The 11,681-nt window shown below is 38.2% G+C and overlaps 1 protein-coding gene across 4 annotated transcripts in view; it reads left to right on the forward strand.

Annotated features, from left to right (window-relative positions):
* The window catches only part of LOC121517858 (protein phosphatase 1 regulatory subunit 12A-like), a 35,237-nt gene extending 24,321 nt beyond the window's left edge, over window positions 1-10,916 (forward strand). For 2 of the 4 annotated variants that reach the window (XM_041799932.1, XM_041799936.1), the window contains 4 exons: window positions 644-748; window positions 925-975; window positions 1,150-1,200; window positions 9,087-10,916. In XM_041799932.1, the coding sequence (XP_041655866.1) occupies window positions 644-748; window positions 925-975; window positions 1,150-1,200; window positions 9,087-9,173 (294 nt within the window). In that variant the 3' untranslated portion in view covers window positions 9,174-10,916. Of the gene's footprint in view, window positions 1-643; window positions 749-924; window positions 976-1,149; window positions 1,201-1,951; window positions 2,022-9,086 lie in introns of all 4 variants that reach the window. The other 2 variants (XM_041799934.1, XM_041799935.1) reach the window with 2 other exon arrangements.
* Window positions 10,917-11,681: the final 765 nt, after the last annotated feature.

Below are 11,681 nucleotides of genomic sequence, written 5' to 3' on the forward strand. Positions count from 1 at the left end.
CCTTACTGATGCATCAGTAAAGCATTTGTTATTGTGTTTATACATTTCTTATGAATTAGTTAATAATGCTTCATAAATGACAAGTTTAGTAGTTCTGGACTTAAATGGACTTGAGCTTGTATAGCATACGTTTTAGTTGTCTGACACCACAGGCCACACCTATTCACACCTATTCACTCCACATTCATACACTGATGGCAGTTTGCTATGGAGAATTACCCAACAGTGTTAGCTCGTCCCATTTATACATATCCAATCAACAATCGAGTTTTATTTTACTATAATAACCTTGGTTGGTAGCAGATGAATCTCTTGTTTCCCAACGATTTGTTGCTGACATTTAGCTCATCTAACTGCTGATTCAGAGAAGAAATTTATTACAGGGCAGGTGATATGGCCTGTTGGACAAATTCTGATCTGTTTTTATGGTGAAAAATGAGAGAAAATGGTGACATTTTTCATGTGTTTCACCTGAAGAAGTCACAATGGCGTCAACCAGAAACACCATGTTTGAGTTCATTTTCAAAGAAAACTTCTTTATTAAAACAAGCCCTGCTTTTTGAATAATGTTTATCTGAAAATGTGTCTAGAAAGAAAATATCTGCAAGTAAGCATCCTCTCAACCACCTGCTTTTTTTTTCAGATGTATGCAGAAGCATTGCATGAGAATGAGAGGCTTAAGTCCAGGCTGCAGGACAGCAAACAAGAACTAGTCAAGATTCGCTTGCAGCTGGAAAAAGTCACCCAGGTACAGAAAAAAATAAACTAAGCTGTTAATACAGTCATATTTGCACTTCTTATTATCATCTTTTTCCATGTATAGAGGCAGACCTTGGCTGATACCTTAAAGAAGTTCAAATATCTTTATAATTTTCTTATACTTTATGCTTATCTTCTTGATAACAGCCTCATTCTATCTTTCAGAGGCACGACAGAATATCAGAAAGGTCTTCAGTACTTGATTCAGAGAAAAGGGTGAGTATCTTGGTAACCTTTTGGCATTTTGGTCTTTTCGTTGCTCATGCTCGTGTGCACTATCAGGATGGATAAACACTCATATCTTTCTTAAGGCTTTCTCAGTCTTTTCACACATCGGGTTTCCAAGGGACCTTATGAGTATTTATTTTCGTGCTTTATCTTCATTTACAGGAAAAACAAGCTCTTGAGAAAAGAGTTTCAAACATGGAGGAGGACTTAAAGGTCAGTGCATGTAAAAACAAACTGTGCTCACCACCTTAGGTTGTCCTCTGATGCAAGTTACATGTCATTTATTTTGTTAATGTTTTTCCAGACGCCATAAAAACTGAAATAGTATTTGAAGATATACACCTCCAGCCAGGCCTGTCTCACTCATGCTAATTCAAGCACTCCTACAGTGTTCTCACAGAGCAAAAAAAACACACACATGTAGCCCACTCTGGGGCTTTTGGTCAGCCAGGTGGATTTAGAGTCAAGGAGAGGGAAGGTTAATGCTTCAGGCTCATTACCCACAGTGTTCTGCTGGGCCACTTCCTGCCAGGCTAAGGAGGAGCCTGTGCTGCTGCTCCTCTGCTCCACTTATCCCACTGTTGGGGTGAACATTGTGACCTAGTTCCAGCTGAATACCGAACCCCGTCCAAGAGCAAAAGACCTGCTTTTGTGAGACATTCCTGCATGCACTGTGTGTATTCTGCCTCCCAGAGAAACACAGGCCAGAGCAGCAGAGAGACGTCAGGCCTGAGTAGTTTGTACTATATGTGTTGTGAAAGCAGACACAGGGTAATGAGATTATAATTTGATTGTTAGGGTAGATTACTTTAACATTGTTACATTCCTACAGAGAAATAAAATCACGGCTCCAGTCTGAGAAAATATAATATGCAGACGATGATGACATCATTATAAATAGGACACATGCAGCAGTGTGCTGTGCCAGCAACAGATACTTGACGTGCTGTCGTGGTTCCCCCAGCAGGACGCCCCAATGCGGTTCCGCTGTGGGTACCAGCCCTGAGAGCAGGCTGTCAGAGGGAGGGGGGATGGTGAGTGGTTGTTTAGGAGTGATTGACACCTGTTTTGTCACCCCACAAGATTCTCTTCTGTCAGAGATTCAGGCATGTTTACACGCGTGGACACATCACAGGATAAACTCAAAAATCTAGATTCAAGGCACTCTCTCACAAAGTCACTTCTTCACTTTTAGCAAGAATCAGACTCTCCAGAAAGGGGAGCTACTCAGTCACTGTCAGGTTGATGCAAACTGGTGCCTCCTTGTAGAAGGGAAAAAAATACCAGGGTGCGCATATTTGATGACGGTTCCAGAAGTGTTAACATCGCAGATTCTTTATCACTTCATGCCAAAAGATGGCGCTCTAAAACTCAGCTTGATCTTCTGCTAAGGTGTAGGTTGGTTTGTAAATGTCTCATCAATAAAGTGTAAGTACACCTTAAAGTAGGCATTACGTGGGCCTTGATCATGCCCAGTGTAACGCTAGAACATAGTCTCAGTGCTGTATTCCATTGGCTGCAGATGGGATGCACAATGTTAGCTTAAAAAGGCAGGCGGTATCGACAGATATCAAAATTTCGGCCAATATTTACATCCGATATTTTGCCTGTGTATTTCAGCATATACCAACTGGATATTTTGTTCTTATATAGCATACTAATAAATTAGTGGAGTTTTAGGCTGGGCCAACGGAGGTATTTTTGCTTATTCATCCTCATTCTTTATACTTTAAAGTGTTTTTAAGGACTAAAGTTTGTGTCCTTGGTCATCCTCAAACCTCAAAGGACTGAAATTTCTTGTTACAAAAGCACATTTAAATATTGGTATTGATATCAGTATTGGCTAAAATGTATCTGTAAATATCGGATATTGTCAAAAATCCAGTATCGAGCATCCCTAGTTGCAGACGAGGTCGACTGGCCTGCCTACCATCAGACCAGCCGCCCCTAATTATGCACAAATGATGAATAACTCATCCAAACAAAACAAATGAGATATAAAATAAGTCACCCCAAAACCAGTGTGAAAATGGACATTATAATGTAGGGGTTATGGAACTTCCAGGACTTTTTCCACCAGTCTCAAGTGGGCACCTGAGGAACTGCAGTTTTTTGTACTTCTCCATTAGTATTGTTTTTCAACTCTGAAGGTTTTTGCTTGGTAATGTTTTAGATTTTCTCTAAGATGGACATGAAGCTGAAGTTTTGAAGAGTATAAAGTTAGAGCTATGGTTCTATGGTTAAGCTAGTTTGCATTTTTAAGAAACAGTAACTGTAAAATTGATCAGATTTGATAAGCTAATTTAGACTGGATAAACATTTTAGTTAATTAAAATGAAAAAAAAAAACTGTTCTTTGGTGCTTTTCAAGCATTGGATTTATCTATTTTTAATACTTTGGTCTTTGAGGCATTATAAGTCATGTATGATATACATTACGTAGATGCTAAGACAAATTTTACCTAGGGGACAATAAAGCAAATAGCATACATAATACATAATACAGTAAGGCGGGGTGGCAAACTCAATCACAGCAGTTGTTATAATTTGTTAATTATAAACAAAAATTTTCATTGTTTTTCTCAAAATAAAGATATTTTAGAAAATAACATTATGCCTAGTTAAACTTGCAATATGTAAATTCCACAACTGGGGGTTCTGGTCAAAACAAAAACCAAAGATGATAATCAGAAATACATCACTCCATTGTTCACACCTCTGTTGCTTATTTCTTGTCTTAGAATCAGGAATCGCTTTAACAAAAAAACCCTGCACTGTATAAAGTGTATTTACATAGCAGTCAATCACAGGTTATGTTTCATGGATGAATTTCTCATAATGAAGGAGAAAAGCTGTTAAAAGGGAACTTCCTGGTTTGTGTTGCAAGCTACTCACAAAGCATTCTCAGGCTACCTGCGGAGTTAACCAGGTGGGACACTTTTAACAGCTTTTCCCCTCATGTAACAGTGTTTTACTGTTTAGTAAGTACAACTTATGGAGTGTAGTTTTTACCAAAAACAAGTTAATATAGGCATCACTCTCAAAATCTATTTATTTTACTTTAACTAATTTTTGGCCATAAGTGAAGTCACCCCTTCTGTCCATTGAAATGAATGTACCAGTAAGTTTAAGGCCCTGTATCACTGGATTTGTCCATTCTTTTAAACACAGTCTATGATTGGTCTGAGCCTTTTGGTGCTGTCCATCTATATACAGTACAGGACTGCTTCTGAATTCAGGTTTTTCACATGACAGGTCATTGTTTCTGTTTTTGAAACACTGAGATGCTAATGTGATATTACTTTGTAGGGTGTTAAATTTCTCACAGAGACGCTGAATTATTCTTGACAGCCTCTGAAACTTAATTAATAGTGACTGTGTAGAACTATCTGCAAGACTTGAGAATGTGCTCAGATCTAATTTCATATCAAAGGGCTCAATATTAAGAGAGCCTAATAAAGGATACTGGTCATTATGTATTCTCGCCTCATTCTGCTGTTCTCCTCCCTCTTGCCAAGGGCACCTCTCCAGAAACCGAGCAGTTTTATTCTAATAACAAGAAGACATTATATGCATGAACTGTTAAATCCAGCCTGGACTCAAACTGCTGTATTCGCTGTGTTTTTTAGTGTTGTAAGAAGCAGCTGGATTCTCCTCCTTAAAATCCAAAACCATGGTCATATTCAAATGTGCAAAATTGTGTTTGGTTAGCCTGAAACACTACAAGAGTGTGTGTTAATGTGGAAGTGTGTGTTTAGTGGTTTACCCTCAGGAATGGCATCAAACCACAGATGTTTCAATCCAGCCACGCTGAGGTTTGCCTCAAAAAGTTGAGCCAAGGAGACGGGGGAATGAATCATTTCTTTTTCTCTGACTTATTACCATCAGACTCCTGTGCAAAGTGTGATATAGTAGATTGAATTTCTATGAATTTTATATAACCACACTTGAGCAGCCCACCACTCTGCACATACAGCTCTGGTTTTATGAGCAGTAAATAGAGCTTCATCATTTTCTTTGCTGCAGCTTTTTTCTCTTCCTTCCCTAAATCTCCCTCTTGTATAAATACTCGTTTATATAAGTTTCTTTGTTCTGTTATTGTTGTCGTGCGTCTGTGTAGGTGTGTGGGTGCATGCCTGTATGAGCGGATATGTATAGAGTCTCTGTATGAGTCCTTCTCTCTGCACATGGCTTGCCACCCCTCCCTCTGCATGCTTTCTCTGTCTCTATCTCCTCCTCTATGCAGGCCTTCCCCGCTCTGGCTCAGGTCCAGACCTTGCGGAGGGTGAACGAGTGTCTCCTGGCTGAGAACAGAGCCATGCTGCGCGTCCTCGCCCGCCTCTCTGAGACGGCGTCCATGCCGGAGACGGAGGACCTCTGATCCTCTGACATCATCCGTCCTCTTTTCTCCCCCGCTCCTCCCCCCTTCTTCTTCTCAGACACATAACTTCTACACTCCTCTGTCCTCCTGGTGCCTCTTCAGCCCCCTCGTCCTCTGCTGTGTTCCTCTCAGGCAGGTCCTGCACCCTTCCCCTTGCTCACTACCCCCACAATGCATTTCCTGCTGCACCCTTTCACCGCCTTTACTTTATGATGACCTTGTTGACTCCTCATATGCTTCTTTTTAAGTGTTTTTTTTTATACTCATCTTGCATGGGGCTTCATTTGACACAAACACTGCATTACAAGTTTTCTCTCATTTTCCCATCCTCATTAACCATCCGCATCATAAAGATCAAATGTGTTTTTAACGTTTATAGATCTTGCAGCAGGCAAATATACTGTATGTGGGTCCTGTGTAATGTGCTGTGTAATCAATGCAAAGTTGTTTCTGGAGGAAATAGCCACCCCTGAGGGATGAATCTTTTAGAGGAAATGACACGTGTGAGCTCATTGGCCTTCGAAATTAACAGATCTGTGCCACTGGCTGAGATGCTAACGTAGATATTGGGTTTTGCTTCATGAACCTTGTCAAAGACAACAACAAACAAATATGTTACTTAAAAGTAAAGTTAGACCTTAGTGCACGAGTTTAGAGGAAAGGTTGGATAATAGGTGTAGATGAAATTTAAAGGCAGAGCTACGGAGCTGTTTGCCTAAACCAGCATGAACAGAGTTCTGATGGATCCTTAAAAAAGTTTTAAATTAGATTTCTAAAATATACAGTCCTAAAACATGTCAAAAAGTCTTATATTTAACACAGAGAGATCCTAAATTCTATCTTTGTCCTTCCTTTTTTGTGGATTTGCTCATTTGCTTGACAGTTGACGTCAATTACTGCAGCATTTACGACAGCATATTACCTTCATCTTCACAAACTGCCAACAAGAGAGAAATAAAAGAGAGGAAGATGGTGAAATGCAGGTTCAAAGAACTCTTGCTTCAAGATAAAAACCACAGGGAATGAATAGCAAAAGCAAAGCAATAATTAAAAAGCAGCTTTCACAAAAATCAAGGTGTCTGAATGCCACATGAAAGTTGGAGGCGCTTATAACATGTGGTCCAAAAATCCTGTCAGTTTTTCTTTTTAGGGTCCTTTAGGGTATTGTGATTATCTCCATTAAATGTCAAATATTCTGCACTGTCTCTTACTGCTTTAATGTAGCTGAAAACTGTAAGAAAGCTCACTGTGCTAAAATGCCTCACCTCATATGCACATTTGCACCAATTAATGTAAACCTTCTTAATTTATCTTATCTCCCTCATGTAAATCTGCCCACATCCTTGCATTATTTATGCTTCTGCATTCCTGCACCCTTTGCATATCTTGCAACCAAACTCTTAACGCACACAGACCTGTATATATTAAAATTCCTAGCTAGAGCTTATACATATTTAAGTCAAACTCCTTGTTGCCAAGCGTACTTTGCCTATAAACCTGATTCTGGTTATATGTTCATGTCTCTGTCAGCTCTGTTACAAGGTTATCCTTTTGACATGTCATGGTTTCACTTGACTTCACTATTTCACTTTTGTTTTATTTTTACCAATGTCCAAGGTTTTCTTTTTGCAAAGGCACAGCCTTTTGTCATTGCCGCTGACAAAGTTTGTATCAGAAATCCTAACCCATCTTTATTTTTGATCGGCCAGTGAGGGAGAAGTGGCACAGATGAGCATGGAGGTGTTCCAAAAGTTGAACTGTTTTCAACTGAGAGGAAGTATTAACAGAAAGGTCGCTTGTGATCTTAGGGCGCTGAGCACGAAAATGCTGACATGCAGCACAAAAAGGCACAAGTCCTAAAGATCACATTAAGCTTAAAAGTAAAATTAAATAGAAAAAAAGCAGTTAGGGCTCATATGTTCAGTTTGTAGGCCTCATGTGCAGAGGCCATCGACCTTGAAGCAGGTGGCCTGGATTCAGATCGGACCTGGTGTCTTTCCACTCTCTCTCCCTATTTAGCTGTTGTAAAAAACAAATTTCACCTGGTGAGGATCAATAAAAGTTTATCTATCTTATCTCTTTTCCAACTTTATTCATTGTACTATCTTTCAAAATAAAGACATAAAAAGCCCCACTTCATCTTAAAAAATTAACAATTTCATTACAAAAAAAAAAAAAAAAAAATTGGAAGGTGATGACAAAGTGTAGCTCTTAGGGGTCGACGATCACATGAACTTGAGTTTCATCATATGCTACTTTTGTCACATGACAGCATGAAAACAAAGCCACATCTTGCTCACATTTTTAAGCTTTCTTTAAGTTTTTGTTTGATGCCAATAGGCCAAGTAAAACAGGAAATATCATCATTTCAGTTGGTTTAAAAATGAATGTTACACATAGGGGACAGTGGACCATGCTGTACAGGACTGGCACTGGTATTTTTTTCATAATTTCAGCAGATTGTAATTTATTTTAAAAATGACAATATATTGTTTTAAATAACAATTTTTAAAAATCCATTTTTGTGGGTTGTTGTGTTTTTTGGAGGCCCTATATCTAATACAGTAAATCAAACTTAAAAATAAATAGTTTTCATTTTGAAAAATATAATACCAAACATGAGCATCGTATACATTATCTGAGTGCTTTATTTTATCAAAAGAAATGTAACAAAATGGTAAATAGCCAGTGGACCTCTAAGGGTTAAGTAAGTATACCTAGTCAAATAATGTTCTATATTTGCAGCAGATAGCCTCTCATAAACTGTTGAAATATGCCTGTTGGGACTTTTTTTTCTATGCAGATTGTACAAAATAGACATGATGAATTAAGTTTGTAAATCTCAGTGGCCCAGGTTGTAAAATTTAAATCACTTTTGACAGAGCCAAATTATCTGTCTCACCCTGTTTCTAGACTTTATGCTAAACTATGCTAACAAGCTGCCAGTTTTGATTTTATGTTTTAAGGACAAATTTGAGACTTGATTCAATCTTACTTTTTTCTCATTATGAAAGTTGAGAGCAGCACTGCCTCAAATTTTGCGCTATTCCCGTAATTGTATTCAAACCTGCATTAACATGATTACATGTGGATTTAAGTTGAATTTTAAATCATGTAGACTAGTCTACAGAGTGACAGAGTCACCAACAAGGAAAAGTGTTTCCAAACGTGTGATTTGCCACAGGTTATGAACACGTTGGTTCTCATTTGCTCCTTTGCTCACTCACCAGTTTTGGGTGACATGTCACAGCTAGCCTCGAGCAGAGGCTTATTGTTTGTCTCTAGTAGAGGGGAAATACTTTGGCAAAGAGGCTGGATATTTTTAGTCATTGCTTCTCATGAGAGACATGACCTAGATTTTAGAAATTGACCCCCTCTCTTTCATTTTTCTCTCTTTCTGACTTTATTCTGTCTCACTTCTCACATGAAGGCCATATTGTCAAAGTCACTGCTCACCTGCATGATGAAGTACTGTAACGCATGTCCTCATTGCTTGGCCTCAAACTTTACAGATGGATGAGTTCTGGAGTTCTTTGTGGTGAAAAAAAAAAGATTTTTTTTTCACTTTAGTGGGTAGTCCTGGTGAATTGTGCCATCATATTACCTGAAGCTACAAACTTCACAGCATCCACAAACCATTTAACGTTTATATCTGTGCGTGTATAACTGTGATGATGATATCATTTTCTAATTTAATTTCTCTCCCTCTGCTGTCCCAGATCTTAACAGAGCTCAAGTCAGACAACCAGCGGCTAAAGGATGAGAATGGGGCGCTCATTCGGGTCATCAGCAAACTGTCCAAATGAAAAGAAGTCTGAAGCTCCTGTTCTGTGTGTGCGGACGCTCCAACCCTGATATGGCAATTTAATCATGACAGTGTGATTCGTGACATACAAGTTATGGTGACTGACTGCTTTGGCCTCTTGGGACTTGGTTTGGTCCAAAGAAAAGAGCTCAAAGGATATAAACATTTTTTTGAACTTGGTAAGGTATGAATGTGTTGCATCATAAAGTATTTCACATTAACTAAACAGGGACCAGTTACACTGTTTCATCAAGGCCCGGTTATATGAATCCAGGGGTTTGCATGTAGATTACTTTTATGATATTATACCCACACATCACACTGATAAGTCGCACTTGTTTCAACATCATGCACTGCAGAAAAGTATTGGAATGTTTTCCCAGTGGTGGAAAAAATAAGCTATTAATGTCTTTTTTTTGATTTGGTATTTTTTGGATGAAGGTACTTATAATCAATCTCTGTGAAACAAATCCATTCTGTTATATCTGAGTAGTAAAAAACTACACAACCTGCATTAAATTGTAAACCAGAATTTAAACTTCATTTTGATACTGGCAAGTTTTTCATAATAACCCTAGTTGTTTGAATAATTGCAACAATAATAGAAGCTCCTTCACCCAACACTGGGTGATTTTTTGGTTTTTAAGTATCAAATTTGCAAGCAAACTTCAGCACATAGTCTAAATTTCATGTTTTTGATACCTATATTTGGAATTTAAATTGTCATTACATTTACATGCTACAGTAACAGTATGCTGAGACCATACAACTGGACTACTGCCCAGGTCCCAGTATTCATACACAGGGATGAATCAAGTTGTTAATGGTAGCACATTTGCCTCCACCACATTAGATGGTAACACGCTACTTTCCATGGACTTCCTTCCTGTTAACTTACAATAGCGAGCAGTAAACTGGATGTTTGTGTGACCATTAAAGCAGGGGCAAACTATACAGCTCCATGCATTAAATACATTAACTATGCCTTACTTTTATACTGATGCATTCTATCCCTCAACTCTGCTATGCTATGCATTCATGCTTATTGACTTCAAGGTCAAAGTTCATGATGGAAAACTGGAGCATGCATAGAATGGCTCGTCATTTAGTTACTTTTGGATGCATTTTTTAATCACACAAAAGCCTTGCACACTGAGTTTGATACATTTATTTTCAGTGCCAAAATTTGCAGGATGAGAAGACTGGTCCTGTCTTGCAGGAACAAAAAGCATTAAAGATGATTTTGTGGTTCTTTCACTCCTTTCACAAGAAAAAGAAAGGAATGAGCCATTCATTTCTCCACAAGCTTGTGCGTCACGGTGCTGTGCCAAGCTGGAGAGACAGAGCGCATCTTTTCAGTCATTCTTATTTACTAACTGTATGTTCAATGGTTGGCATCCACACAATGTGTGGGTAAATCACAGTGTTGATCAATGAGTTGTTATGTGCAAAGGAGACAGAGAGAGAGAAAGGGAGCTGCAGCTGTTGCCCTGAATAGAAAGACAACCATTCCCAGTAGAAGTGATAAAAATCATTATTTTAGGTGTGTTCTATGACAGACCACTGTTATGATCCACCAGGCCTAATTTCGGTCATGAAAGACATTTCTAAGTTGATCAAAATTAAGCTTTAAAAATCATGAAAAAAGAGGCAGTATGAGCTCTTCTAGGATGGTGTGGGTGTGTCGTTTTCTTTGTTTTGTTTTTTTTTTGTTAAGTTGCTGCTGAAAGCACTCATTGGCCACTGTGGCTGATAGATTCAGGAAAATTACCTCACAATGAACAAAAATCTGCCCAAATTAAACCAAAACAGGGCAGAGGTGCAAAACTTTCTAACAGTCTAAATTCAAAATTCACGCATAGATCTCAGTGTTTTTCTACATGTTTACAGCAACCTTATTCCAACATATCTTATGTGTTTAGACACTAATTTTGGATTTCACTTTACAGGGACTTTGAATGATTAAGGTGGATGCAGAAACAAAAATCTGGTCCATCCTTTAAAAGACAAGAATGGTGAAAAGCTTCTGAATCAATGCAGACAATTGTATTTCTTTTTTGATGTGCAGCAATTTTGGATGAAAAAATGGACTCCGTGTGCAAAGGCCTTTAATCATTCTGTAACCAGATTATCTAGGATTGTTCAACTTAGACTAATGCAGTAACTCAATTTATACTAAAAGCATGTAAACATAAAGAGTGTGTAGGAGTTTGCCTGCTACTTTGATGGAGTCTTTCCTCTCCAACGCTCATTTTCTTTCTAAATAGATGTCTTTTTTGTTTGTTTACCTTTAGCTCTTTTTAATACTAATGATAATTTTAAAACAGGATATTAAAAAGTGTCAAAAATGTTGACAAGCTTGTTCAAATACATGTCTTTTAATGTTATCAACCTTAAAGTCAGTGTTTGCTTCCAATTAAGAACAAGTTCATAGAGAAAATCTCCAGGCCCTGTATGTATGGTGCATATCAGCTGATTTTACAATCAAAGTTTTATCTCCATGATACAT

This window comes from Cheilinus undulatus, linkage group 11, assembly GCF_018320785.1.
Source record: "Cheilinus undulatus linkage group 11, ASM1832078v1, whole genome shotgun sequence".
In the NCBI taxonomy this organism is placed as follows: Eukaryota; Metazoa; Chordata; class Actinopteri; order Labriformes; family Labridae; genus Cheilinus; species Cheilinus undulatus.